Source organism: Spermophilus citellus (assembly GCF_964194105.1).
Source record: "Spermophilus citellus genome assembly, chromosome: 3".
NCBI lineage: Eukaryota > Metazoa > Chordata > Mammalia > Rodentia > Sciuridae > Spermophilus > Spermophilus citellus.
In genome coordinates this window covers 125,017,579-125,043,766 of record NC_138184.1, presented here as the reverse complement: position 1 = coordinate 125,043,766, position 26,188 = coordinate 125,017,579, and the positions used below count along the sequence as shown (strand labels likewise).

The following is a 26,188-nucleotide window of genomic DNA, read 5'->3' as shown; positions in this document are numbered from 1 at the left end:
CAGTATCTATGGTCACAACAGGGCAATGTATATTTAGTGCCTGAGGACCAGAGATGCTAATTGTACAGTTCTCTATGGGATGAAGAATAATCCTCACCAAATCCCTAAACACCCTTATTTAGAATCACCACACGCTCTGCCTCTGATATATTATTTCAGTGCCTTCATTCACTTGTATACTTATTCCTCCATTCATTTGTTCAAAAGACATTTTTTTCTCCCTCATATTCACTGTAGACATGCATTTTTCTAGGTGCTGGGGAAATGCAGAGATGAGTAATACACAATTCTTGAGCTTAGGAAACTCATTGCTTAACACAGTAGGTAACATGGGTTCATAACTCTAAAAGAGACAAGAAAGGGAGAAAAACTGTTTGCATAGGTCCTGGGAGTGGCAAGAGTGGGTTAATCCTGACTGGTTTCAGGCCTTCACCCAACAAACCAAATATAGGAGAATTCCTTGACAAGGAGTCTGAATTACAGTTCTTAAATCTGCCTCTTTACAAATGTTGGACGCTGGGAGTGAGTGTTGCTTTTTAAGGTTGTATGATCTTTTTTGAGCTTCTGGAGTCCTTTTAGAGTGTCAGACTTGGAATGATGAGAGAACCAGGGCTCTCCCACCCAACAAAAAAACCTTTGGCTTCCAGCTTTGTACTTGCTGGTTGCAGGATCTTGGGCCAGTGATTTGACAGTTTTGAATTTCCATCTCCTCCCCTTGAATGGGATGTTGATTGCTGATTTGCAACCTGATTAGCTTGTGTAGTACACAGCAAATCATCTTGCTTGAGAGAAGCCCAGACTTGTGAAAGGACCACTGGAGGTGCTTTGAGCAGACTGGATGCTCCCAGTGGCAGCCTGTTCTGTTTTGGGCAGCTCTGTCAGAAAGTTCTTCCAACTTCTGATGCAGAAAGTCAGGATTGATTTGATGGCTTTGGATGGTTTTATATTTAGAGGTCTGGATGCATGTGGGCATCCTTCCTTCTCCCTGACTCTCCCGAGTGTGTTACAAAAAGTAGGAACATTAGAGAAAGAGCATCCAGGTTCCCCTTTGCTTATTGCTGGGGGAGAGCACATACTTCCATACATAGCTGCATGCTGCCTAAAATAAGCGCCAACGCTCCTTGCTCTCCTTTCTCCCAACCTCCCCTCCAAGTCACAAATCATAATAAACAGCGGCTGTATTGAGGAAGGCCGTGGAGGACGGAACTGACAAGCAGTGGGAAGAGTAGAAATCTGCTCTCTCATTTTTCTGAAGGAGATGAGAAGGGTAAAGGTAGCGTTTAAGGAAGCAAGAGGCCAGGCACAGAAGTCTGATCTGTCTATAGCCATCCTCCAGCCCCGTTCTGGGCTCCCCCAGGGTTGATGGTGATGGGGTGAAGGGAGAGAGGCAGGAGGAGAGGAATGAGCGGAGGTGAGGCGGGAAGTGGGGAATGAAATTTGTCACTACCCCACATTTAAACCAAAGTCTAGCATCCTGACTGACAAGAACAAGAGCCAGTGTGTCTATGTGGTTCTTCCTGTTGTACAGTTTTGATTCAACGTGCTCATCACTTTTGTGTCTTTGCACTTGTTGGATGGTGCTAATAGAAGCAAGCAACAGATGAAACATGAGTAGCAAGGGTTATTTAAGTGTAAATCAAGGAGGTGCCAGCTGCAGAAAAAGAAGTGGTGACAATTAAATGATTATGGAGATCAGAGTATCCTTTTAAAAAGCTTAAGTACATAGGAGAGTTTAATTTTTCTAATCAGTGGAGTATTGCTGTTATGTAAGTTTCAGAATAGAGATAAATACAAAGAAAATTCTGGAACATATTAGTTTGGTTCATGCTCTCATGATAATAGGATAATCTTATTTCTGAGACCACTTAGACACCCCTGACTTTAATATGTTCTTTTTTTAAAATATATTTTTTGATTTTTTAGTTGTAGTTGGACACAATACCTTTATTTTATTTATTTATTTTTATGTGGTGCTGAGGATCGAACCCAGGTCCTTGCATGTGCTAGGAGAGTACTCTACCGCTGAGCCACAACCCCATCCCTAATATGTTCTTTTTATTGTTAGTTTTATAAATAAATTATTATCTAGCATGGAAAAATAGAAAAAAAATACTTAATATTGTATTAGTCCATTTTCTGTTGTTCTAAAAATACCTGGGGCTGAGTGATGTAAAAGAGGTGTCCTTAGCTCACAGTTTTGGAGGCTGAAAGCCCAAGATCTGTTGACCAGATGGGTTGGGCCTCTGGTGACAGCCCTGGCCCCCTGGCCCATGGCAGCATTACAACATGCTAGGGACTCTCACAGGGCAAGCATCAAAGGGCCTCCTCAGAATCTCTGCCCAGGGCAGGAGTGGGTGGAGCTAATCAGGTTGCTTTAAACATGAACCCCTTGCAAGTATTAATATTCCAGAGAGTGAATGAAGTAAAAAGTGAAATTCTTTCCCATTCTCCATTGTCCCACCTTCTCCAATTTCCTTCCCTCTTTTCCTGTGGTTACTTGGGTTTTACATATTCTTCTTTCATTTTTAAAATTCATTATGTACATAAATTATTTTACTCTTGTTTTATTTTTATTTTTCTCAAAGAGCACTGTTGGATTTCCTTGATTCTTTTTTTCTTTTCATTGTTTCCTTTGTCTTTATCCTTTTATTTTACATTCTTTCAATATATTATGCTGTTTCTTTATAACTTGAGACTAATTGTTAATGAATAATTTTAGTGCTTTTTCATTAAATTTATGTGGTTATCTAAGAAGATGACTTTTCTTTTGATTAGTGATTTAACTGTGACCCATACTGATGCAGTTAAAAGTTTATTATTTTCTAGATATTTGTAGTATGAGTTTCTATTTTCTCTTTGATTCAATCTTCTTTTCACTTCCAAATGGAAATTCTCATGAACTTTCAAACATATGTAAAATGAGTCAGTTTGCTGATGGTAAGTAATATTAAAATTAAACTATTCCATGAGAGCATATATTTTTACCTATCAGATTAACAGAATCAAAATAGTTGCATCATGTTAAATTGTGAAATTCAGTTGCTAAATCCTCAGTCTTACATTGCAGTTAAAAACATTATCTTTATTATTTCTACTTTGTATTATGGCATTTTTTTTGTTCAACTCATATATAATCTACTTTTGTGATTGATTCATAGGCACTGACAAGAATTTATAATTTGCTATTTTTAAGGTTGGAAATTTAATTTGTGATAATTGTGCTTTCTTAGAATCTATCTTTAATTTATGCCGTATTGATCTGTGTTAGTGTTATGGTCCCCATTACTTGGATGTCGCAGTCTCTTTCCTATGGAGTTTGATTCTTGAACTTCAGTGCTCTGTACCTTTGTGCATCACTATGTAGAACTGTGTTTTGGGTGTTATTTAATGCTTGAGGGCAGAATTCTAATTTTGATGATTTTAAAATGATGAACTCTGCATTTTTATTCATTTTTAACTTCTTTTTCTTCCTTCCTCTCTGTACTTTCTTTCTTTACTAGTTTACTTTTATTTATTTGGTATTTCCATTTGCTTGCTATGCCTTATGCCTTAATTATCCTTTCATTTAAAACCTTTCTAGAGTACTTTCTTTTAGTTCTCTCTCTCTCTCTCTCTCTCTCTCTCTCTCTCTCTTTGTTACCCCCTTCTCTCTCTCTCCTTCCTTCACTCTCCTGTCTCCCTACACCCTATCCAACATACACATCTTATAGTCTTCTGTCTTGTTTCTCATATACTTATTATTTGCTTTTAAACTAATATTTAGGTTTTGTTCCAATGGTTACCTTTATAGTTATAACTTTATATACAGAATATCAACACTTTATTTGAGGAATAAAAAGAAGTATTTTATTTCATCATATACTTTCTTTTTTCCGCTCTATAATATTAGTTGATATTATTGTTTTACTTAATGTCATCTTCCCTATGGTTACAGACATTTATCTATATTCTGCATTTGCCAATATTAAAAAAAAAAAAACAGCCTTTGGTTTTTGTCTTGAATGGACTGACTTTTCCTCTCTGATTCATTTCCCCTAGTCCTTCCATTTGTTTCTCATATTATTCTTACATTTAGGGAATATGACATTTCTAATCTACTTTGACACTTTAATTTACATTTTTGTTTTATTTTTTCTTTTACTGGAAAACATATTCACTGCTTATCATCAGCCCTTTCACTGTAATTTGCTAGTCCTAATGGGGTAAGCTGAAGTTGTCTTCTAGCACTTTCCTTAAGATGATCTCATAAGATAGTATAGTGTTCTCTTATCTGGTTAAAACTCTTTAGAAGACATCTTGGCTGGATATGAATTTGCTCACACTTTCCTTAATGTCTTGGCCTTTAATGTTACTGTGGAGAATACTGAGGCCACCTTGATATTCTGTCTCATATCTGATTTGTAATTCGGACCAGGTGCCAGTAACTTGAAAAGTAAATAAAGTTACTAGAATGTATTTCATCATTGACCATTCTGGAATGGTTTTCTGTGATATAGATGAATCTTAATGCACAGTTTATATTTTCTTTTATAGAACCCCTTATTGTATTTTAGCTTTACCAACTTGCTGTTTTACAATATTTTGTTTTTAAAATGATGTTATTACTACATTGTAGTTATACATAACATTGCAATTCATTTTGACATAATCATGCATGCACAGAATATAAATGGACCCACTTCAGTCCTCAGTACTTCCTCTTACCCTTCCCTGCTTTCTTCTGTTTTCCTTCTGATACTCTACTGGTCTTCTTTCCATTTACTTATAGAATTTTTAATTGTAGCTTTATAGGTACACATAAAGGATTTATCAATTTAGATTATCATTTTAAAGAATCAATTCTTTATTGCATTTATCCTTTGTATTGTCTTTTTATTCTCAATTTCACTAATTTTGGTTCCAATCTTAATTATTTTCTGCTTTCTACTAATTTTGGAATTAGCTTGTTCTTCTTTTTTTTGAGGGCCTTGAGGAGCAACATTATATATATAATCTTTCTATTTTTTTTAATGTAGGTGCTTAATCGTATAAACTTTCCTCTTAGAACTGCCTTCATATGATCGCAGAGATTTTGATATGTTGTATCTCTGTTCTCATTTATTTCTAAGAATTTTTTTTTATTTCTCTCTGAATTTTTCTGTGACCCTCATTCAGAAGTGCATTATTTAATCTCCATGTGTTGAAGTGATTTCTGTTTTTTATCTTGTTGATTTCTAAGTTCATTCCATTACAATCTAATAGGATACAAGAAATTATCTCTCTTTTTTTGGTACTTTTTAAAACTTGTTTTATGTCCTAAAATATGGTCAATTTTAGAGAAAGTTCTATGTGCCACTGAGAAGAAAGTGAATTTGGTTGTTGATGAATAAAATATTCTTTATACATATCTGTTAAATGTATTTCATTAATAGTACTTTGTAATTCTGAAGAGTTCTTACTGAGTTTTATGTCTGGATGACCTATCAATTGGTAAAAGAGGTATGTTGAAGTTATCCATTATTACTGTACTCTAATTTATCCTTTATGTGAGTACTATTTATTTTATGTACATAGGTGGGGTATAAATATTTACAATCATATCTTGTTATAGAATTATTTCCTTAACTTGTGTGAAGTGGGCTTGTTTGTCTCTTCTGATTAATTTTGGATTGAAGTTTACTTTGTCTAATAGGAGAACAGCCATCCCTATTTGCTTTATTTCTCCATTTGCATGGTATTGCTTTTTCAGTCTTTTCATTTTTAGCCTATGGTGTCTTGTCTCTAAGGTTAGTCTCATGTAAACAACTTTTTTTTTTGGTGCTTGGGGATTTGAACTCAGGGCCTCATACATGCCAGGCAAGCATTTCACCATTGAGCCACATCTTAGCCCATTAATGATTGTGTCTGTTTTTTTTTTAATATTCTACTAATCTATGACTCGATTGGAAAAATGAGAGCATTACATTCAGTGCTATTATAGAGAGGTTTTTTTTTTTTTGGGTGTTGGTGCTGGGGATTGAACTCAGGGCTTTGTGCATGCTAGGCAAGCACTCTACCAACTAAGCTATTTCCCCAGCTCCCAAGAGATGATTTTATTGCTCTTCAATTCCCAACACTAGGAGAATACCAGATATTGGTGCACCCATTCAATTGTATCCTCTCCAGTTTCCAGTATCGGCACCACTTTGAGAGATGATCCTAAATTCTACTAACTACAATCACTTCAGAGTAAAGCCATGTGCAAAAATTCATGTGAAATGTTTTCCACAGTTCCTGCAACCCAAGTATAAAATCTTAGCAATGTTCTGGAATAGGTGGAGAAATTAGTCTTTAAAGATAGCAGAGTCACTTGGGGCTGAGAAGGGGAAAGAGAGAAAGATAGGGCAAAGAATAAAAACAAGGAAAAAAGAAAATATATAAAATAATAATCCAAATCAAGGTAAAAAGAAGAAAAAGATGGGTGTGGAAATATTTGAGGCAGGAGCAGGTAACCCAAGAGGGGAAAGAAGAACTAAGAAGAACAAATGCAAACCTGAGCTAGGAAAGAACAGAATGATTCCAGTTAATGCTTTAAAACATTAGAGGAAATGAAGTCAAATGGGTTGAGGGCATACTATTGAATAATAGGGGAACATTTATCAATTCAATATGAAAAGTAATATCTGTGAGATCAAAATTTACATTAGATTGGTTTATGATAATCCATGCCAACATGTAGAAATTTCTTTTTTTCTTCATTTCATAATTCTTTTAAACTCTTTGTTTCCTTTAGTTGTATATCCCATAGCTATTTTTCACGTAGTTTGTCATATTGTTTTATGCAGTATTTATTTGCTCTGTGTTTCTTCCAGTTTTATCACTGTTTATCTGATGGGGATATATTTTCATCTATATCCTTTTAAGTTTTTCCAGTTTACATTTCACATCATTTTGGTACCTTACCCTCTCATCACTAAATTCTAGTAATTCTATTATATTAGATATTCTCTCTCTCTCTCTCTCTCTCTCTCTCTCTCTCTCTCTCTTATTGACAAGAAACACAGGGAACAGAAGTTCATGTAACATAAACCCTTGAAGAAGAAAAACAAAACAGAAGGGAAGGAAGATGGTGGAGTGGGTCTAGGCAGAGGAACTTTCCTATTTGAATATTTAAAAGTTAATGACCCAAAATACTTTCAATATTTTTATCTGCTCCATGCCACCATCTTTTTTGCATGCATTTGTTAATAATTCTACAATTCTCAACCCCTTTTTATTGTGGTGGAGATAGTGTGCTAGATTTTTGTTGCTGTGATTGTTGCTTATCTGGAAGGAATTGGGAATTCCTGACCTGGTGTCTGCAAGAAGTTCCTATTGATGTTGAGGACCAGGTGACATTAGTGGCTATGCAGCTTAAAGACTCTTTTTTTTTTAGATTTTTTTTTTTTAAAGAGAGAGAGACAGAGAGAGAGAGAGAGAGAGAGAGAGAGAGAGAGAGAGAGAGAGATTTTTAATATTTATTTTTCAGTTTTTGGTGGACACAACATCTTTATTTTATTTTTATGTGGTGCTGAGGATCGAACCCAGCGCCCCACGCATGCCAGGCGAGCACACTACAGCTTAAGCCACATACCCAGCCCCCCTGCCTTTTTTTTTAAAGAACCTTCTATTCTATTCTTCTGAAAAGAGGGTCCAGGGGTGGGTGGCTTCTCACACTTTCCACTTAATGTGCTTCTTGACACCCACGTACCACCTGCTGCTGTGCACATTTCCCCTTGGGGTGAACCACTTTTGAGAAGTGTATTTTTGATAGCAGAGGTGGTTTGCTTCTGAAATCTCTGTAATTTACGTTTCTGTGTGGTTCCAAATATTTGGGGGTCTCTTTCAAACATGTAACAAAACTACAATATATTTTTTTCCCCATCCTCCTGTTGATTTTTGGACTAGTTCACACAAGTAGATAAAAAGGCTGCATTGTAATATCTCATATCTTATCATCTCTCATCTCCAGTTTTTCATAATATTCACTTTCTACCAAATGTCTTCCATCAGGTATGTGTGTGCAGAGTGTTTGATCTTGCTTTGGAACCTGAGGCAGTTGTTGCAGAATTCTCAGGTTTGGGTTGGTCCAATTCCAAGCCCCTGATATCTTTTTTCTTGACACAGTTTCAAGGGTCTGCAGGGTCCACAACATGGAATTCTGACCAAAATGACTGTAGTATCTTAGGTAAGATTTGGACAAGATACCCATTGATTCTTTCAAAAGATTTGAGGTAATGAAAGAATAGAGTTCAATAGCTCTACCTCTACTGGCCATTATGTAAAAAAGAGGAAGTTCATGAACAAACTTTTTCAATCCCTAAGTAAACTCAGTATTAGTTATTTTCAAATTTACAGGTTCTCTGAGTTTCTTCTTTGTGGTAAATTGTTTTACTCTGCTAGAATAGATGTCATTTGTTGAATGTATAAGTGGATATATTTATGGTGCTTCCTGTCATAGATCTCCACCTGCTCTGAACAGTACAAAAGTGATTATTAGACAATTCCAGAAAAACCACAAAACAGAAAATCTGAAACACTGTATCATCTATACACAGTCACTGTATAATGTACAAGTTATCCACTTAAAAATGTGATTCTCTATGCCAGATTTAGGCCCAGGCCTTGGCCTGGACCACCATCGCCCACCTGTGTGGGAGCCCAGGCCCAGCTTAGGCCCAGGTCCACCTTCCCACTGGCAGACCTATGCTGGAGCTCAGAACCCCACCTGCCAACTGGCAGACCTACTCTGTATCCCAGGCCCAGGCCATCACCATAGCCCTCCCCATGTAATAGCCTCCACTTTGTGACAGCAGAGGCCTAGAAGCAGCTGCATCTTGGAAGAGGCATCCGAAAGCCAGTGTAAGGCCCACCCTTTCAGCCCCATCTCTGAAAGGGGTTGCATTCATCTTGGGCACCTCCATTGCTGTCTCGAGTTACCTCTGCTATTGCGGCCACCATCTTTAGTTGCAGTCCCTGGGGGACACAGGCAGGGTCAGGAAGCCCAACACCAAAGTGAGGTACAGATAATCTGCATAGACACTACAAAATTCTAGGGTAGAAACTGTAATATCTCAGATCTGCACTGGAAGAAAGGAAGACACATAGACAACATGAAAAAACAAAAGAAGAAAGTGCCCCCAAACAAACCAGTACACTACAATAATAGAAACCATAGACAGCAAAGTTGATGAAATGTCAGAGAAGGAGGTCAGAATATACATAATTGAAATGATCTGTGAATTAAAGAATGACCTAAATGAACAAATACAGGTAAAAATTGATCACTCCAACAAAGAGATAAGAGAGCAAATACAGGCAACCATTGATCATACCAACAAAGAGATAAGGAAGCAAATACAGGTAGCAAAAAATTACTTTAAGAAAGATAGAGATTCTGGGGGAAAAACAATCATAAATCCTTGAAATGAATAAAACAATAAACCAAATAAAAAACTCAATAGAAAGTATCACCAACAGACTAGATCACCTGGAAGACAGAACATCAGATAATTAAGACAGAGTATACAACCTGGAAAATAAAGTTGATCACACAGTGAAGATGGTAAGAAACTATTAACAGAGCATCCAAGAATTATGGGATAGCATAAAAAGACCAAATCCAAGATTTATTGGGATAGAGGAAGACACAGAGATTCAAACCAAAGGAATGCACAATCTCTATGAGATATCAGAAAATTTCCCAAGCATGAAGAATGAACTGGAAAATTGAATACAAGATACTTACAGGACACCAAATGTACAAAATTACAACAGATCTACACCAAGGCACATTATAATGAAAATGTCTAGTATACAGAATAAGGATAGAATTTTAAAGGCCGCAAGAGAGAGGAATCAGATCACATATAGGGGGAGACCAATTCGTAACTCAGCAGATTTTTTCAGTCTAGACCCTCAAAGCCAGGAGATCATGGAATAACAAATACAAAGCTCTGAAAGAAAATGGATGCCAGCCAAGAATTTTATATCCAGCAATATTAAGCTTCATATTTGATGATGATGAAATAAAAACCTTTCATGATAAAAAACGTTAAAAGAATTTATAGTGAGAAAGCCTGCACTACAGAGCATCTTCAGCAAAATATTCCAGGAGGAGGAAATGAAAAACAACAATGAAAATCAGCAAAGGGAAGAATTCACTGAAGGAAAAGCCAATCAAAGGAGAAACCAAGTCCAGTTAAAAACCAAAAATAAACCAGAATATCTGGGAATACAAATCATATTTCAATAATAACCTTGAATGTGAGTGGCCTAAACTCATCAAACTGACAGATTGGATTAAAGAGACCCAACAATATGGTGCCTTCAAGAGACTCATCTCACAGGAAAAGACATCCACAGACTGAAGGTGAAAGGGTGGGAAAAACATACCACTCACATGGACTATGTAAACAAGCAAGAGTTTCCATCCTCATATCAGATAAAGTAGACTTCAAATCAAAGCTAGTGAAAAGGGATAAAGAAGGACATTTCATATGGCTTAAGGGATTCATTCAAAATGATATAACAATTATAAATTTTCTATCTCCCAAACAATGGGGCATCTATGTATGTCAAACAAACCCTTCTCAAATACAAGAACCAAATAGACCACAACACAATAATACTGGGTGACTTTAATATACCTATCTCACCACTGGATATATCTTCTAAACAAAGAAACTATAGAACTGAATAACACAGTCAATAATTTGGACTTAACAGACATATATAGAATATTTCATCCATCATTGAGGGAATACACTTTCTTCTTAGCAGCACATGGATCCTTCTCCAAAATAGACTGTATGTTATGCCACAAAGCAAGACTTAGCAAATACAAAAAAAAAAAAAAATTAGAGATACTACCCTGCATTATATTTGATCATAATGGAATGAAATTAGAAATCAATGATAAAATTCAAAAGAGAAGCTACTACAACACCTGGAGACTAAACAATATGCTATTGAGTGATGCATGGATAGCAGAAGACATCAGAGAGGAGACAAAAAAATTTGTAGAGGTAAATGAGAACTCTGCTACAACTTACCAAAATCTCTGGGACACTATTAAGGCAGTGCTAAGAGGAAAGTTCAATACATTAAGCTCATTCATTAAAAGAAGAAAAAGTCAACAAATAAATGACCTGACATTACATTTTAAAGCTCTAGAAAAAGAAGAACAAATCAACACCCAGCATAGTAGAAGACAGGAAATAATTACAGTTAGGTGGGGATCAATGAAATCGAAACCAAAGAAATAATTCAAAAAATTGACACAACCAAAAGCTGGTTCTTTGAAAAAATAAATAAAATTGACAAACCCTTAGCCACCCTAATGAAAAGAAGGAAGGAGAAAACTCAAATTATTAAATTTTTTGATGGAAAAGGAAATATCATGACAGTCACTATTGAAATACAGAAGACAATTAGAAACTATTTGAAAATTTATACTTCAGTAAAATAGAAAGCCTTGAAGACACCGATAACTTTTTAGAGCCATATGATCAACCCAGACTTAGTCAAGAGGACATACACAATTTAAACAGATCAATTTCAAGCAAGGAAATAGAAGACACAATCAAAAGTCTACCAACCAAGAAAAGCCCAGGACCAGACGAATTCACAGCTAAGTTCTACAAGATCTACAAAGAAGAATTAATACCAATACTCCTCAAATTATAGGAAAGGAAGGAACCCTTAAAAAACTTATTCTATGAAGCTAGTATCATCCTGATACCAAAACCAGGCAGAGATATATCAAAGACAGAAAATTTCAGACTAATACCCTTGATCAACATTGATGCAAAAATTCTCAATAAAATTCTGGCAAATTGAATACAAAATATATTTAAAAATAGTGCACCATGATCTAGTGGGGTTTATTACAGAGATGTCAGGTTGGTTCAACATATGGAAATCAATAAATATAATTCATCACATCAATAGATTTAAAAATAATAATCATATGATTATGTCAATTGATGCAGAGAAAGCATTTGACAACGTACAGCACCTTTAATGTTCAAAACATTAGATAAATTAGCGATAGTAGAAACATACCTCAACATTGTAAAAGCAATCTATGCTAAACTCAAGGCCAACATCATTCTAAATGGAGAAAAATTGGAAGAATTCCCTCTAAAAACTGGAATAAGACAAGGATGCCCTCCTTTACCACTTCTATTCAACATAGTCCTTGAAACTCTAGCCAGAGCAATTAGACAAAATAAAAAGATTCAAATAGGAAAAGAAGAACTCAAACTATCTTTATTTGTTGACAACTTGATTCTATATTTAGAAGATCCAAAAAAACTCCACCAGAAAACTTCTAGAATTAATTAATGCATTCAGCAAAGTATCAGGATATAAAATCAATACCCATAAATCAAATGCATTTCTATGTATCAGTGATGAATCCTCTGAAAGAGAAATTAGGAAAACTTTTGTGCATGGTGAGAGAAAGGAGTTCAATTTCATTTTGTTGCATATGGATTTCCAGTTTTCCTAGCATATTTGTGGAAGATGCTATCTTTTCTCCAGTGAATGTTTTTGGCACCTTTGTCTAATATAAGATAAATGTAATTATGTGTCCTCTATTCTGTACCATTGGTCTACTGGCCTATAAAACTTAACTCAAAATCGATCAAGGACCTAGGAATTAAACCAGAGACTTTGTGTCTAATAGAAGAAAAAGTAGGCCCTAATCTTCATCATGTAGGATTAGGCCCCAACTTCCTTAATAAGACTCCTATAGCACAAGAATTAAAAACAAGAATCAATAAATGGGATGGATTCAAACTAAAAAGTTTTTTTCTCAGCAAGGAAACAATCTGTGAGGTGAACAGAGAGCCTACATCCTGGGAGCAAATTTTTTTCCCCTCACATATCAGATAGAGCACTAATCTCTAGGGTATATAAAGAACTCAAGAAGCTAAACACACATACACACACACACACACACACACACACACACAAACAAAGCAAAACAAAAACAAAAAACAAAAAACCCAATCAATAAATGGGCCAAGGACCTGAAGAGATACTTCTCAGAAGAGGATATAAAATCCATCAACAGATATATGAAAAAATGCTCATCATTTCTAGCAATCAGAGTAATGCAAATCAAAACTATTCTAAGATATCATCTCACTCCAGTCAGAATGGCAACTATTATGAAGACAAACAACAAGTGTTGGCAAGGATGTGGGGGAAAAGGTACACTCATACATTGCTGGTGGGACTGCAAATTGGTGCAGCCAATTTGTAAAGCAGTATGGAACTTGGAAATCTAGGAGTGCAACCACCATCTAACCCAGCTATTCCTCTTCTTGGACTATACCCAAAGGACTTAAAAACAGCAAACTACAGGGACACAGCCACATCAATATTTATAGCAGCACAATTCACAATAGCTAAACTGTGGCGCCAACCTAGATGTCCTTCAGTGGATGAATGGATAAAAAAAAAGTGTGGCATTTATACACAATGGGATATTACTCAGGTTTAAAAAGAACAAAATCATGGCATTTGCAGGTAAATGGATGGCGTTGGAGAAGATAATGCTAAGTGAAGTCAGCCAATCTCCAAAAAACAAATGCTGAATGTTTTCTCTGAAATAAGGAGGGTGACTCATAGTGGGGTAGGGAGGGAGAGCATGGGAGGATTAGATGAATTCTAGATAGGGAAGAGGGGTAGGAGGAAAAGGGAGGGGGGAGGGGATTAGCAAGGATGGTGGAATGTGATGGACATCATTATACAAAGTACATGTATGAAAACTTGATTTGGATGTCAACATACCTTATATACAAACAGAGATAAGAAAAATTGAGGTATATATGTGTATTAAGAATTGTGATGCAAAAAATACATGTATAATGGCATAAATTGATGTGAACATACTTTATATACAGAGATATGAAAAATTGTGCTCTATATGTACAATAAGGATTGTAATGCATTCCACTGTTGTTGTGTATTTACAAAAATAATAAAATAAAAAAAGAAATTAGGAAAACTACCCCATTTCATAATATCCTCAAAAACAACAACAACAACAACAACAACAACAACAAACTTGGGAATCAACAAAAGAAGTGAAAGACCTCTACAATGAAAACTATAGAACAATAAAGAAAGAAATTGAAGAAGACCTTAGAAGATGGAAAGATCTTCCAAGCTCTTGAATAGGCAAAATTAAAATTGTCAAAATGGCCATACTACCCAAAGCAGTATACAGATTTAATGTGATTCCAATTAAAATCCCATCGTCATTCCTAATAGAAATAGAAAAAGCAATCATGAAATTCATTTGGAAAAATAAGAGACCCAGAATTGCCAAAGCAGTCCTTATAAAGAAGAGTGAAGCAAGGAGGCATCACAATACCAGACCTTAAACTACACTACAGAACAATAGTAACAAAAACAGCAAGGTATTGGCACCAAAATAGATATATAGACCAATGGTACAGAATAGGGGACACAGAAACAAACCCACATAAATACAGTTATCTCATACTAGACAAAGGCGCCAAAAACATACATTGGAGAAAAGATAGCCTCTTCAACAATGGTGCTGGGAAAACTGGAAACCCATATGCAACAAAATGAAACTAAACCCCTATCTCTCACCATGCACAAAACTCAACTCAAAGTTCACCAAGGACCTAGCAATTAGTCCAGAGACCCTGAGCATAAAAGAGGAAAAAGTAGGTCCAAATCTTCATTATGCCGGATTAGGCACTGACTTCTTTAACAAGACTCCTAAAGCACAATAAATAAAGTCAAGAATAATAAATGGGATGGATTCAAACTACAAAGCTTCTTAGCAAAAAGAAACAATCAGGTGAAGAGACAGCCTACATTTGGTGAGCAAATTTTTGCCACATGTATGTTAGATAGGGCACTAATCTCCAAGATATATAAAGAACTCAAAAAACTTAACACCAAACAAACAAACAAACAACCCAACGAATAAATGGGATAAGGAGCTGAACAGACACTCTCAGAATAAGCTATACTTTCAATCAACAAATATATGAAAAATTGTTCAACATCTCTAGTAATTAGAGAAATGCAAATCAAAACTAAGATTTTATCTCATGCCAGTCAGAATGGCAGTTATCAAGAATAGAGACAATAGTAGATGTTGGTGAGGATGTGGGGGAAACGGCACACTCAAACATTGCTGGTGGGAATTCAAATTGGTGCAACCAATCTAAAAAGCAGTATGGAGATTCCTTAGAAAACTTGGAATGGAACCACCATTTGACCCAGCTATCCCACTCTTTGGTCTATACCCAAAGACTTAAAATCAGCCTACTGTAGTCATGTAGCCACATCAATGTTTATAGCAGCCCAATTTACAATAGTTAAGATGTGGAAACACTCCTAGATGTCCTTCAATATATGAATGTATAAAGAAACTGTGGTATATAAACACAATGGAATATTACTCAACATTAAAAGAGAATAAAATTATGGCATTTGCAGGTAATTGGATAGAGTTGGAGAATATCATGCTAAGCCAAATAAGCCAATCCCAAAAAACCAAAGGCTGATTGTTCTCTTTGATAAATGGATGCTGATCCATAATGGGGGGAGGGGGAATGGGGAAAATGGAGGAACTTTGGGCAAAAGAGAGGGTGGGGAGGGGAGGGAACATGGGGGCAAGAAAGATGGTGGAATGAGATGGATATCAGTACTCTAGGTACATGTATGACTACACATATGGATGACGCTACATTGTGTACAATCCAAGAAATGAAAAGTTGTGCTGCAATGTGTACAATTAACCAAAAAAGAAAAGAAAATCTTGTTAGTATCTTGTGCCATAGTTATAGAATCCATAAAAGTCAATTTCAAATGTACATTGTAAAATTTTTACTTGAACACTTGACACAAATAAGTGAACTTCTAGAACTCAAGTAGGTGTTAGAGTCTTCATTGAACTCCTCCACTGAAACTTTCCATCTGCCTCTGACCCAGTATATTTGCCAGGATGGAAGCGGACTCTCTGTGGGGCTATGAGCCGTGCCCTGGCCAATCACCTTGAGCCCTTCCCCCAGCCTTTCCCCATGTCTTCCTGCTGCCTTTATCTTCACATATTTCATTCCTTTTGAAAAAGAAACCTTTTTTTTTTTGTTGTTGTTTAAGGTTTATAATGACTGCAGATTATAAATGTTACATAATTCATGTGTGCTATATATTTTTATATCTATATAGATAAAGAGAAAAGTCCAAATAAAGAATCAAAGTTAGATAAGATTCCAGAATTTAGAAATAATTACTGTCTTAATTGGCTGGTTTAACACTGTTCTAGAATAATCCTGGGCATATGCACAATTATGCAAATATAGGTAGCTAGATATTTACCATTTTACAAGGTCTGGTGTCCTGATATTTCATGCAATAATCTTGTGGGCTTCTTTCCACATCAATAAAACTAACTCTGCATTATTAAAAAGAAAGTGTGATTCTCCAACAGCCCAGAACAATTGTCATAAGCAGAAAAATGAGTAAAAACAAAAGTTAATTCCCTTTTTCATTTGTTCATCAACAAAGTTTGGCTCAGTGGGAAACTGTCCCCTATCACCTGAGCCTCTAGCATGGGAGGCTGGCACCTGTAGAGAGAGCAGCTTCCATATTGTAGTGAATGCCTTGAAGGAGAAGTCTGATGGGACCCTGGAGACCATCACTGCAGGGTCCCATTGGAACTCTCCCCTTTTCCAGGGTCAACATCTGTAATAGCTCCCTTGTCTCCTGTTCAGATGGCTCCTACCTGCTATAATGTCCCCACTCCTCTCTCCAGAGGGCTCCCTGACCTCTGGAGTTAATTGTTTAACAGTTAAACAGTCCATTGTTTGTGTTACATTTAATGTTTCCTTCTTAAAAACCATACTCCTAATTTTATCACCTCACTGTTTCCCCCTCTCCTTTTCTTTGAATCCATTCTTGGTATCCCCCCTTTTTATCTGCTAAAATCCAGAACTTACCCTGACATGGGAAAGTCCCTGCATTATCTGGCCCCAGCTGGTGCTCAAATCCTATAGCCTGCTGATTCAGGATGGCTTGGCCTCTCCTGGTTGGGTTGTGTCTGCTCCGACCTCTGTCCCTGGCACTTTCCTTTCCTCAATTTATCTGCGCTTTGCTTAAATATTTCTTCCATGGTGACCTTGCCTAATACCCCTGTCTAAAAATCATCCCTTTTATTGTTTGTAACAACTGCTGCTTTCCTCCTCATAGCATTGATCCCTTCCTGCCTCTGTGTGACAAATCTCTTTGTTTATTGGTTGATTTTATGTCCCCTGCCATATGTTAGAATGAGGGAGTCTTTAACGGTAGGCCCTCTTTCTGTATGGTCCATGTATATATCGTAGGCCCATTAATATGGTTTGCACCTTTGGTTGGTTTCAGTGATGGATAGTTAATGTGTGAATCTAGAGCTCACTTTGGCATGAGAAGACAGAGAACCCAGCAGTTATCCCAGGATTGGGGTTAAAATGTCCACATTTAAAGGATAGGTACAGGAGAAGTTGTTAGTGGGGAGACTGAGAAGCTGCCTAGCAGTGGTGGAAAGCCAAGTGTTGTTCTGAAAGCTAAGAGGGGTTGAGGGAAGGAAGGAATGGGATGTGTGGCCAGTGTTATCAAACACAGCTGAGCAGGCAGGAAGGAAAACTTTTGAAAACTTCTTACTGGATTTAGAGACATGACCTAAATGGTGTCCTTGTCGTGTATTAGAAATGGAGCCCAGTTAGAATGTTTTGAAAAGTGAATGTTGGAGAAATAGGGAGATGTTTATTTACCAGTTTTTGCATATTTTGTAAACAATTATAGGATAATCAATTGCTGTCATTGATTGAGGAGAGAAAATGGTTGGTCCCAATTAAAGTGGAAGAAATTGAAGTCATAGAACAATGACCTCTTTCTTTCCTCTGACTTGTGCTGTCTATAGCAGGTGTCAGAAGATTGGGTTGGGCTGTGGCTACTTGAGGGACCTCAAATTAGTTGTGTCTCCTGCATGGATCTCCTTCATGCATTTGTATACCTTCAAAGCTGAAACACTAATCACAGCAGCCCTACCTAAATCCTAGGCCCGTTGAGACCTTGCTCTTGGAGGCGCATGATTTGTAAGATGACTTTAAAAAGCTCAGATGGGTGCAGTACTCATGAATAATTTCTCTTGCCCTCAAATGCTGACTGAATATGCCCTTACAGATTCTTGAACAACGTCGGTTTCTTTTTCCCTCTGATCATGATGTTGACTTGGATGGTATCGGTGGCCAGCATGGTCCGAAAACTGGTTTATGAGCGGGAGATCCAGATAGAAGAGGTAAATGGCCTTAACCTTGCTTGTGAGACTTTGGAAATGAATCCTGGGCAGTGACTTGCTCAGGCCTTTCTATTTTGCCTCTCTCTTCTCAGCTGGGCCCCCTAGGTAGGGTCCCACTGCATCCCTATTATAGGAACATCAGGTTACGTTGAAGTCTGAAGTGCTGCCAGATTTTAACAGATATTTTATTGAGATGGAAGAAAACCAAAGAAGAACCATATGACACTGAAAGATCAAATCCAGCATTGCTCACTTAGCGACTTTCATAAAAATTAGAAAGACTTATCAGCAGACTTTCCACCTTAATCTGTCATTAGAACTCTGTGCGAAAGCCTTGAATTTTTGTCCTGATATTGCTGCAACTTGAAACCATCAGACTTAAAGAATGAAAGCTGATAAAAGTATCTGGTGAAGACGTGACTGTCTGTTGATTTCTGAAGAGCAGTAAGAACAGTGACGAGGGGTGCACGTCATTGACTTATTGAGTATTTATTAATTTGCAGAAATAATGTGTTGAAGTTAAACGTACTGTTCTTCAAATTTGACATATGATGCAGAGCACTTGCATCCCTGTTTAGCATTTTCCCATTTACTATCTATCTATCTACTCATGAGTGTTTCTCCCCCACCACTGAGTATCTACTTGCTGGGCTCCCTACTGCCACCAGCCAGCTGGCCAGCCAGAGTGTGTCTGAGAGGCACATGTACTCCTTCCACACTCATCAGCACCATGCCCAAAGATAACACAATATGATTGGTGAGAAAACAGTAGTTTCATGGAAGAATTGCTTTATCTGTATTACTTCAACCAGGGGTATTTTGAAAAACATATTTTCTAAAACAGGCAGTGATCCTCCAAATTAAGATGCTTAAGCACCAGTGTTTCTTTCCTTTCTCTTTGTCCTTATTAAAAGAGAGAGAGAGAGAGAGAGAGAGAGAGAGAGAGAGAGAGAGAGAGAGAACAAACTAACATAAATGAAATGCAAAATGAACAAAAATGAAAACAAAGATAATAAACCCTCAGTAAACAAGAAAACATAATGGGACTGTAGTTCACCAAACTTGAGGTCTAAGCCACCTGCCCCTGCCCATTGAAGCTCTGTTCTCACTGGTGAGATTGTTTTAATGTCTGAGTTTCAGTTCTCCCCTGAAGCAGTAAAGACCTACCTAAGGTGCTTATGAAAATAACATGCTCATGCCAGTTTACCTTCCATTGGTACTCCTTCTCTGTCCCACAAGCTGCCCTGTTCTTTCTGTGGTACCTCTTGCTATGACAACTCTGGGTTTCCCTCTGTTGACAGTACCTGCGGATGATGGGAGTGCATCCAACAACTCACTTCCTGGCTTGGTTCCTGGAGAATGCAGCCATGCTGACCTTGAGCAGTGCTGCTCTGGCCATCATTCTGAAAGCAAGTGGCATCTTCACCTACAGCAATGCAATCATCATCTTCCTCTTCCTCCTGGATTTTGGGGTGTCAGTTGTTATGCTGAGTTACTTCTTGAGTGCATTTTTCAGCCAAGCTAATACAGCAGCCCTGTGTACCAGCCTGGCGTACATGATCAGCTTTCTGCCCTACATAGTTCTGTTGGTTCTGCACAACCAACTAAGTTTTGTTATTCAGACATTTCTGGTAAGTGAGTTGTTCTGTAAAGGTGCAAAATAAAATAAAACAGGGATCTACACAACAACAAAAAACCACCACCCTTAACTTGCCAGTTTATCATGTTCTTACCTAAACAGGATTTCTGATATTTACTTTCTTTATTCTACCCACATATGCAAAACTTACAGTAGTAGTTCATTGAAATTGTGGTGGTTTTGCTGGATGGCAGCCCATTAAGAATTGTCATTTTTCATGTAATGGGGGCTCTTGGAAGACTCTGAGAAATCAATGGCATCCTTAAGGATGCATATCACTTTAGTTTCTTTTTGTTTCATGCATGGAAAGAAATAGATTTCTAAAGCTATTTTAGAAGTAAAAAATAAGCATTTTTCTTGATGCATCATGAATTACATCACATAAGTGGAAAGATCTCTCTGTTAGCAATGTCAGAATCGCTCATCCATTAAAATGTACCTTATGAAAAAGAATAAGAATGGTTTCAGGTCTGCAATATAAGATACATAGAAGATGGAAACTTATACTTTTATGACTATTGTCCGGCTATCCCAGTGCCTGATGTAGCAGGAACCCAATTAATGTGGGAGAGGTGAACAATTCACTATTAAATCGGTCTTTCATTAAATCAGTGTCATACCTATACCCATTTGCATTATGCTTGAGTCTTTATGATCTCCAATAGGTCAGGTGATTTTCTTATATTGCAGTCTATTTGGATGTGTATATGGAGTCACTTTGAGGAGGTACCAGGGAGATTTGGTTGGAATCTGAGGGGTATTTAAAGTCTTTTGAAAGTCCTTGGCAGCCCCAGTGAGTGTATCAATCACTTTTATGCTCATTTATGGCCTGAGAGTGAAATATATCTGTGAAAGCCCAATTATTTTTCTTCAAGTCCAATAAACCACTGAATGCTGTGGTTTTTTTTTAGTCATGTACACACAGCATTAATATGCATACACGGTAAAAATGGTTCCATTCAATTAATGTTTGGTCCACTGATATGTGTTTATTGATTTGAGTAGCTTAATTCACCATCTGTGATAACAAATAATTTGGTGCTGATATGAATTAGGTGTTATTAGAATAATTAACACAAGTGGGACCATTTAGTGTCCCTCCCATAGAACTGTGTAGAAAGAGCCATTGATGAGCTGAGCTAAATTTCTAATGCTGTCAATTTTATTTTTACTTCAGTCTTTATATTTAAGGGTTCTATATATTCAGTACTTGATTTCCTTTTTACATATTCAAATGTTTTCTAGCAATTGAAAAAATCTAACTCTGGTACATTATATTTGTAAATGTAAGATGCTTTTTCAATAGCTTTCTATTTTTTTGTTTTCTGACATAGGTCCTCCCCACTGAAGATAAAATAACATTTTCCTTCAGTACACTCTCTTTCTAGTGTAGAATAATGTCCATATTCCATCAGTCTGTTTGCAGTGTGCTCCAGGGCATTCACTTAATAATAAAAAACCTAGTAAATTGCTCCATTCCATTTTCTACTGTTTCTTGCTACACATTTCTGTATACAGTGCATTGGATTTATGACACTTCAAGCATTGCAGAAAAGGGAAGTAATTCCTTTTAACATTAAAAACTAGCTTGTTAGCACACTGTTCAGAGAGGGTTGACAGTCTGCTAAGACTTTCAGGCTCAGATATTTAAATTACTGCCTGAAGCAATGGTTTGGCATCCTCGGAATCAGAAAGTGTCATGGTGTCTCTCTTTGAATTTGGTATTGTGGATTTTCTCTGGTCCTAATCAAACACTAATGTACTGTTTTTCTCCTTACTCCACCAATCTGTGGGCAGTGCCTCCTCTCAACAACTGCCTTTGGACAAGGAGTATTTTTCATTACATTCCTGGAAGGACAAGAGGCAGGTAAGAGGACACATTTTTGGAAAATGACTCTCAATGACTCAGGTTTTTCGAAACTTATAGGTATTCTGCAAGTGATATAGTAGAAAGGCTGCATTACCAAGTGAAGCATTTAGAGGGAGATTCTGACATTTGATTTCATTGATGAAAATACTTCCCACCATCAATTTGTCTCCATTTTGAGAACAATCAAGAATAACCCTGGCAGCCCTTCCTGTAGATGTCATCAATCAAACACCCAGATAGTGCTTGGACCTTCCTTTGGACATCCTTGATACATGCTCAACACAGGGACCTTCCAGAATCTTCCAGATGTGCCCCTATATTCCACCTTGCTAGAGTATTATTGAATTAGGATCCATCTCTTGGGTTCCTCTGCTCCTTCTTTCTACTTTCCTATAGTTCCCTCTTACAAATGACAACGACTAACAAATTTATCAGCTCCTATCTTTACTATTTGCTGGGTCGCAGCGTAACCAGTGTAGAACAGAGCACAGCTATTTCCTCCAGTTTAAAACATATTTTATTCCCATTAATACAGCTTAAAATCAGTTTTTTAAAAAATTGTTGACAGAATTTTTTACTTGACATTTTGACAACTGAACTTCTAAACAAGAATAGATAAATTTCTTAGATATTTTTATGATTTCTGTAAAGATAGGTAAAATATATGCTATAAAACTCTAGCTCTTGTTACATCAGCCACTTAATTTGTAGTTCTTAGGTTTCCCTGACATTTTCAATAAAACATGTTGTTATTGAATAGACGAGTAATTCTGAATGTTTCCTCCTGTATTCCTCAAACTGATCTTTAAACTAAAGCAAATTAAGAAATTCAGAAGAAAAATGGTCTCTATTAGACTATTTGAATAGTTTGGTTCCAATTCCAAGAAGTGCATAAAGACTAAAACATGTATTATTATTGAGTTATAGGTTAGTATTATAAGAAACATTTGAAAAATGAATGTCTTTTTAAACTTATATATTAATCTGTAAATAAATTGCAGAAGCATTGTAAGAAAACAAATTCTTTCCCACCCTGTATTTCCCATGTAAATAGGATTCAAAAATATTTTTGTATCTATTTACATGTTTTCCAAGAGCAGAGAGAATTAAAAATTTAGAATTTGTGTTCTCAGGAGTCTTCTTTTTACTTACCAAAAAAGAAATTCTTATTTTCTCATAATGTGAATGGCTTTTAGTTGAGTAAATAATACTGAAGGTAAGTAAGGTGACCTTTACAATTTTTTTAAATGGTAGAAATTAAAATGATACCAAGGTTTCCTCTACCTGACACACTGAAATAGATGTATACGCAGAAAGCCAACATTTCCTTGAAGAATTCAGCCAATGGTATTAACTTTCCTTTTGTTTTGCCTTTATTCAGCTCTACTTGAGCCTCCAGAATTTATTAACTCGTCTCACCAAAATCTACAGTCAAAGAGGGAGTGCAATTCTAACTCTGACCTTTTCTACCAGGGATCCAGTGGAATAATATGTACCAGGCTCCAGAACCAGGGGGCATGACATTTGGCTGGGTTTGCTGGATGATTCTGTTTGATTCAAGCCTTTATTTTTTATGTGGATGGTACTTCAGCAACTTGATTCCTGGTAAGAAATCTGCACTTTATAATAAAGTCAACTTAAAAAATAGTTTAAACCTACCCACATGAATTTTGGCATAATTATTTATTCTTATAGAAGATATCTGAAAGGGAACTCATAGGACATATTTTAAAAGGAGCGGTGACTTTTTGAGGTGCTTGCATCCCAGGTGAAAAGTCAAAGGTCAGGTGAGGGGTTAGACAAAACAAATGCAGGGTGAAAGTCCACCAAGCCCACTTAGCAGATTCCAATGGGTAGGCTCTGTCAATCATATTCAGAAAGGCTCCTCATTTTTCCAGTGGAGTATCTGAGGGAGATGGGCATGAGGGGAGTTGGGGAAAGAGAATCTGAGGCCCATGATGATGATGGCTCCCAGACAGTAACATCTGGCTACGGATCAGGGTACCCTGGACCAGGAGCCTAACCAAGGGAAGTGGAGGGACTATGTCCTCAACCGGCAGCAGGTCAGTGGGAAGATATGGAAGGTGGCCAGGCTGAACAGGAGGGCTTAGAATTGGATTGGCTGAGGGTCAGGAGCCATCTCCACACTCAGGGCTATCAGTAGGGCTTCTCCAAGTGTGGTACACTTCCTTTTTAGTGTGTAGAACACTCCCTGGGGGTTGGAAGATGAGCACACCCATCACAGGGAGAATCACCAAGGGTGGATTGTCTCTGCTTGGTTAGGAGGGAAAGAAGTGTGCCTTTACTTTTATGATTCATGCCCCCAAAAGCATAAATCACACTTAATTTTTTAAAAGTTGAAACAATGTTTTGATGGTATTGAATTTTCTTGCTGAATTTACATATGACTTTGACTACATATTTCCAAAAGAACTGGAATCTATCCTTTAAAATTAAGAGTGATAAATGGAAATTCCAATTACATGCAAATGAAAATGGAGAGTTAGAAGGGGGAACAAAAAGCCTAGTTAATTCTGTCTGTGAAAACACATTCCAGACTTGGAGAGATCACGCATTCTTTAAGGACAGATACATGTAAAAACAATGTGGGTCATTGAAAAACTTATTTTACAGAAAAGGAGGAAAATATGACATTAAGTAGTAGAGAGAGTGCATTATTTTGGTAAAACTTAGAATGTATCATCTTGATACTTGGAATAAAATTTAAGAAAAGAGGGACTGTAGGAAATAAGAGATTATGAAAAAAGAATTGCAAAGGCTAAGGTTTCTAGGAAACTATATGAGAAACAGTTGGATATTGAAAAGAAAGAAATGTTACGAGATAGGCATGTGATGTCAATATAAACGGTAAAGAAGCAGTAATGAGCATAAAAAATCAAAACTGGTTGTCACCAGCTGGCCGGGCTGGCAAGATGTGCTAGGGTCAGAGGAGCTGGCTGCATCAATAAACTGAAAAAAAGGCGAAGAAACCACATAAAACACGAATGTGAGTTTCTAAGGTCGAGGACAGGACTGCTCGGTGACCCCAAGGGTCAGCTCCACCCAAGGGTCAGTTCCATGCTGGGCATCACTGGAAAAAGCAAGAGAGAGAGCACACCTGGAACCCTCCTGTTTATTGGGGAAAAGACATTCGATAGAATATTTCACCCAAATAAGGCAAGGGGTAGAGTTTTGAAGGGTGGAGTTTTGCTTGGTGATGTCCTGTGTTCAGCAGATTGGTTGACATCTTGGCAAGTCACACCCATCTCAGGTGCTGTGTGGCATCACAGGCAGAGTGAGAGGAAAGGCACAGTTGCCTCGCATAGCCCCATCAGCACCCAGTGCCAGACCAGTCCCCTCATATGCTCAAATGCGCATTGCTCACACACAAAGCCAATGGATGGTTCGAGGCACCTGGTCTGGATAGATGAAGATGGAGTCCTGGAGGACGAGGAGGAAGTCACTAAGAATAAGGGAAAAGTGGTAGACGGACTATGAGAGGCCATGCAGTTGGCTATCACTCCTGAGATGGGTAGGCATCTTTGGAATAAAGGGCACAGGAAATGGTCATTTGTCAAAGGATGAGGAAACCTAGATTTGCAGAGGAAGTGATCATCACAGCATAGAAAATTAATACGAAGGAAACTTATCTGAATAGAAAGTAGCTGATGACTTGAAAGAGAAGCATCCTACAAGCACAAAGATTAGCAAAAACGAGCTACCTACAGCAATGATGAGATGAGGTGAAATGTGTTTGGGGGCCAGTGGTGATCTGATTTCCTCTCTACCATCAGGACATGAGGCATGAGGATCCTGGGGGCAATATTTTCATATATTATAGTAAAGCAAAGGAACTCAATTAGGATTTCCCTCCAAATCCCACATCAATCTTTTTCTATTAGATTGAAGTCCTATGCGAACAAACTGTTTTCCCAGATTAGAAGGCAGATGAGTCAAGCCAGGCCAGGGCATAGCCAACTTCTCAGGCCCTCTGGGCATTTGCAGTGAAAGAGCTCCTGGTAGAACAAGTTTCAGGAAAGAGAAAAAGGGAGAGAGGGTGAGGGGAGAGAGAGATAGAGAGATATCAGAGAAAGCAGTCCTGGCTGCCTTCCAATTCTGCATCCTTCTGCAGCATAACTGAGCTGAATTTGAACAAAAGGGAGCCATAGCTGTAGCTGGTAGATGTAGTTAGGCTTTTGGATATGATGATGATGATGATGATGATGATGATGATGATGATAATTTGAGATGGATAGCATTCCTCCATGCCTGTGTCTTGGTGAGGATGATGTAGTCTCCCGGGAGGCACTGATGTTGTAGGAGTAAGAATGGAAAAGGTGAGAGGAGA

General features: G+C 37.3%; 1 protein-coding gene across 1 annotated transcript in view; it reads left to right on the top strand.

Annotated features, from left to right (window-relative positions):
• ABCA13 (ATP binding cassette subfamily A member 13) overlaps positions 1-26,188 on the top strand; it is a gene marked incomplete at both ends in the record, with an annotated part of 438,366 nt that overhangs the window by 160,559 nt on the left and 251,619 nt on the right. The window contains 4 exons of the mRNA XM_081283275.1: positions 18,217-18,331; positions 19,633-19,962; positions 21,768-21,837; positions 23,314-23,445. Coding sequence (XP_081139401.1) covers positions 18,217-18,331; positions 19,633-19,962; positions 21,768-21,837; positions 23,314-23,445 — 647 coding nt within the window. The remainder of the gene's footprint in view (positions 1-18,216; positions 18,332-19,632; positions 19,963-21,767; positions 21,838-23,313; positions 23,446-26,188) is intronic.